Source organism: Penaeus japonicus, unplaced genomic scaffold (assembly GCF_977035675.1).
Source record: "Penaeus japonicus unplaced genomic scaffold, GWHDUDI00000001_assembly GWHDUDI00000002, whole genome shotgun sequence".
In the NCBI taxonomy this organism is placed as follows: domain Eukaryota; kingdom Metazoa; phylum Arthropoda; class Malacostraca; order Decapoda; family Penaeidae; genus Penaeus; species Penaeus japonicus.
In genome coordinates, this window is record NW_028234404.1 from 31,532,023 (window position 1) to 31,537,022 (window position 5,000).

At 52.1% G+C, this 5,000-nt stretch overlaps 1 protein-coding gene across 1 annotated transcript in view; it reads left to right on the forward strand.

Moving 5' to 3' along the window:
- LOC122257672 (uncharacterized) overlaps positions 1–5,000 on the forward strand; it is a 14,615-nt gene that overhangs the window by 9,467 nt on the left and 148 nt on the right. The window contains 5 exon segments of the mRNA XM_086544153.1: positions 1–6; positions 578–702; positions 1,479–1,645; positions 2,479–2,598; positions 4,669–5,000. The exon segment at positions 1–6 is cut by the window's left edge and continues 324 nt beyond it; the exon segment at positions 4,669–5,000 is cut by the window's right edge and continues 148 nt beyond it. Of these exon segments, the coding sequence (XP_086400279.1) occupies positions 1–6; positions 578–702; positions 1,479–1,645; positions 2,479–2,598; positions 4,669–4,844 (594 nt within the window). The 3' untranslated portion in view covers positions 4,845–5,000.

Below are 5,000 nucleotides of genomic sequence, written 5' to 3' on the forward strand. Positions count from 1 at the left end.
ATCGAGGTGAAGTTTTAAAACAACTCTTTTACTTTCGTTCAATGTATTTGAATATATTTTTTTCCTGTTTTTATTTTGGACTGTTGATATGAAATGGGTAAAGCATTATGTATATATGTATATGTATATGTGTGTATATATATATATATATATATATATATATATATATATATATACTGATATACATACATACATGCATATATATTTTTTTCTAGTATGCATCATAGGTCCCCATCTTTCTATCACTACCCCGTCTCTCCTGTTGTTATTACTGTCGAGTTTCTTTACTAATGAATCTCTCTCTCTCTCTCTCTCTCTCTCTCTCTTTCTCTTTCTCTTTCTTTCTCTCTCTCTATCTGTCTCTCTTTCTCTCTCTCTCTCTCTTTCTCTTTCTCTTTCTCTCTCTCTCTCTATCTATCTCTCTCTCTATCTATCTCTCTCCCTCTCTCTCTCTGTCTCTCTCTCTCTCTCTCTCTCTCTCTCTCTCTCTCTCTCTCTCTCTCTCTCTCTCTCTCTCCTTCTCCTTCTCTTTCTTCGTCCTCCCAACTGCCTCTTCCTCTAACCGCCTTCCATCCAGGTCGATGTCGACACCTCGACGCTTCCGGAGTTGGAGCATCTTCACACCCTGGTCATCGAGGACGGGGCGGGCGTGATGACTCATGGCAACTACGACCTCCGGCACCTCAGTCACGTCGAGGAACTGTAAGGTCACCTCACTCACTCACTCACTTCAATCACCTCACTCACTCACTCACTCACCTTACTCACTCACCTCACTCTCTCACTCACCTCACTCTCTCACTCACCTCACTCACTCACTCACTCACTCACTCACTCACTCACCTCACTCACTCACTCACTCACCTCACTCACTCACCTCACTCACCTCACTCACTCACTCACCTCACTCACTCATCTCACTCACTCACTCACCTCACTCACTCACCTCACTCACTCACTCACTCACTCACTCACCTCACTCACTCACCTCACTCACTCACTCACTCACTCACTCACTCACCTCACTCACCTCACTCACTCACCTCACTCACTCACTATTCCTGATCATGGGTTATTAGTATAGGGTATACCATGTGGTGTTAGCATGGTATATTCCTATATAAGCAGTATATTACACCACGTTGTTGAAATTCCGTATCTGAGGCAGACAGACCAAAAGCTTACCTTGTGAATTTTTTTTTTCTTCAAAGGGTAAACAAAACTTACAGAATCACCTCGACCCCCTAAAGGAGATAAAGAAAGAAAGAAAAAAATAATGAAAGATAGAAAAAAAGCAAGAAAAAAATATATAAAAAGAGAAGGAAAAAAACTCTATTATCCTCGCTAGTTATAATACAAAATAGTAATGAAAGATATATAAAAAAAAACAAGAAAAAATATATATATAAAAAGAGGAAAAAAAGACTCGTTCTAGGATCTCCACTATTACCCTCGCTAGTTATATTACAACCTCCCAGGTACCTGACCCTCGGCGAGGAGACGCTACCCACCGACTTCGTCCTCCTGGAATCGGACGGCCTGCAGTACGTGGAGATCGCGGCTCCCAGCGCCTCCGTGAACGGCCTGGAGCCAAACTTCGTCAACCTGCAGGCGCCAGCGAGTCGAACCTCGTCTCCTGCCTCTGGTGTGGCTCCCTTTGCGACGTCGGGATGACTCTGGGGTCTTCAGTTCGGTTTTTGATTTATAGTCCTGCACTTACAGACTCGGAATCTTATATACACATACGCATACGCACACACACACACACACTGTAACCCACCACTGAGAGCAGTTGTTATAACCACTCGATGCTCTGTTGTTGGTCGGTAGTTAATAGACAGACGTTCACGTGCCATGGTCTTTATTGTGGACTCTAATACAGTAGACCCTGGACGAAGGCCAGAGGTCAGAGCGGTTCGCTCTAGTCTGTCTGTCTGACCTCTCTGTCCTGATCTCCCTCTCTGTGATCCTTACATGTCCTTAACTTAAGTACAAATCTTCAGTTACTTTCTACGCCTCGGGTCTTCCGGTAACAAACACAGCTGCCTTGAGAAACTAGTGTTCCGAGGCGGAAACGAACACAGGAGACAGGAAGCGTCAGGACAAAACACACTGCCATCGATATTGCATTAAATTAAGTAGACATACATGATCAATGTCGATGTAAGGCACTGGTATTGATATTAATTGACCCAAGACATTGATCATGTATGTCTACTTAATTTAATGCAATATCGATGGCAGTGTGTTACACACACACACACAACCACACACACACACACACACACACACACACACACACACATACACACACACACACACACACACACACACACACACACACATATATATATATATATATATATATATATATATATATATATATATATATATATATATATGTATGTATGTATATACACACACACACACATACATACATATCCTGCAATCCAGCACTAACGGTCGTCCCCTCGCCAGGCTCGCTCCGGACAGTCGTGCCGGAAATCACCATGAAAGTGAACCGCGATCTGATGCCCTTCGTCCTCTTCCCCGTGTTCAAGCCGCTGCTCAAGGTCGCCATCATCCACTGGGTCAACGGTAGGTGGGCGGGCGGGGGGGTGGGGTGGATTGAGGGAGGGTGGAGGTGTGTGTGTGTGTGGGGGGGGGGGGGGGAGGGAGGGGGGAGGAGTGGGGGTGGTGGATTGAGGGAGGATGGAGGAGTGGGGTAGGGTGGATTGAGGGAGGGTTAAGGAGTGTGGGGGGTGGGTGGATTGAGGGAGGGTGGAGGTGTGTGTGGGGGGGGTGAGGGAGGGGGGAGGAGTGGGGGTCGTGGATTGAGGGAGGGTGGAGGAGTGGGGGTGGGGGGGGATTGAGGGAGGGGGGAGGAGTGGGGGGTGGGGGTGGTGGATTGAGGGAGGGTGGAGGAGTGTGTGTGTGTGAGGGGGTGGATTGAGGGAGGGTTAAGGAGTGTGGGGGGTGGGTGGATTGAGGGAGGGTGGAGGAGTGGGGGTGGATTGAGGGAGAGTGGAGGAGTGTGGGGGGGTGGGGGATTGAGGGAGGGGGGAGGAGTGGGGGTGGGGGTGGATTGAGGGAGGGTGGAGGAGTGTGGGGGGGGGATTGAGGGAGGGGGGAGGAGTGGGGGGGATTGAGGGAGGGTGGAGGAGTGTGGGGGTGGGGGATTGAGGGAGGGGGGAGGAGTGGGGTTGGGGATGGGGGATTGAGGGTGGGGGTGGGGGATTGAGGGAGGGGGGAGGAGTGGGGTAGGGTGGATTGAGGGAGGGTGGAGGTGTGGGGGGGGTGAGGGGGGGGGAGGAGTGGGGGTCGTGGATTAAGGGAGGGTGGAGGAGTGGGGGTGGGGGGGGATTGAGGGAGAGGGGAGGAGTGGGGGGTGGGGGTGGGGGATTGAGGGAGGGGGGAGGAGTGGGGGGTGGGGGTGGTGGATTGAGGGAGGGGGGAGGAGTGGGGTTGGGGATGGGGGATTGAGGGAGGGGGGAGGAGTGTGGGGGTGGGGGATTGAGGGAGGGGGGAGGAGTGGGGGTGGGGATGGGGGGGGGAGGGAGGGGGGGGGGGGGGGGGGGTGAGGGAGGGGGGAGGAGTGGGGGGGGGGGGGATTGAGGGAGGGGGGAGGAGTGGGGACGGGTGGATTGAGGGAGGGTGGAGGAGTGTGTGGGGGGGGGTGGATTGAGGGAGGGGAAGGAGTGGGGAGGGGTGGATCGAGGGAGGGTGGAGGAGTGTGTGGGGGATGGGTGGATTGAGGGAGGGTGGAGGAGTGGGGGTGGTGGATTGAGGGAGGGTGGATTGAGGGAGGGGGGAGGAGTGGGGAGGGGTGGATTGAGGGAGGAGGCAGGAGTGGGGGGGATTGATGGAGGGTGGAGGAGTGGGGGTGGTGAATTGAGGGAGGGTAGAGGAGTGGGGAGGTGGATTGAGGGAGGGTGGAGGGAGGGGGAGGAGTGGGGGGATGGGTGGATTGAGGGAGGGTGGAAGAGTGGGGGTGGTGGATTGTGGGAGGGTGGAGGAGTGGGGGTGGATTGAGGGAGGGTGGAGGAGTGGGGGTGGTGAATTGAGGGAGGGTAGAGGAGTGGGGAGGTGGATTGAAGGAGGGTGGAGGGAGGGGGAGGAGTGGGGGGATGGGTGGATTGAGGGAGGGTGGAAGAGTGGGGGTGGTGGATTGTGGGAGGGTGGAGGAGTGGGGGTGGATTGTGGGAGGGTGGAGGAGTGGGGGTGGATTGAGGGAGGGTGGAGGAGGGGGGGGTAGAGGGATATATGCTTGTTCTACACACGTACACAAATAATTACGAACAAGAATACACACACATACACACACACACACACACACACACATATACACACACACACACATAAAAAATAGATTGACAGGCAAAGTGATAGGCTAAAATAAGAACAAATGGATCAATGAATAATATATGAATAGATAGAGATATAGATAAGTGAAGACAGATAGATACAGGGAGAGAGAGAGAGAGAGAGAGAGAGAGAGAGAGAGAGAGAGAGAGAGAGAGAGAGAGAGAGGGGGGGGGGGGAAGAGAAAGAGAAAAAAAAGAGAGAGATACAGATAGATAGAGAGAAAGAAAGAAAGAAAGAGAGAGAAAGAAGCAAAGCAAAAGCCAACCCAGTCCCTCCTACCAAACACCCTTTTCTCTCCGCTAGACGACGGCACCTACGTATCCTGCCAGCACTGCGGCATCGCCTGGTTCTGGATCCTCAGTGCCCAGGAGCTCGAGTGCCTGCAAGTGGCCTGCACCCACCCCGAAGGCCAGCTGGTGATGGCAAAGGACTTCATTCAAGGCGGAGGACGGAATCCGTGCGCCATCTACTTCGGTTAAGAGGGACGCCCACAGACTATGGAACCCGCTCCTATTGATTGTCATCTTTGTTCGTAGGAGTGCCAAGTATCATGAGAGTGTCAAGTAGGAAGGGAATGGGTCATGAGATTGTCAAGTGGCATGGGAGAGTGTCATGAGATTGTCGAGTGTTATGGG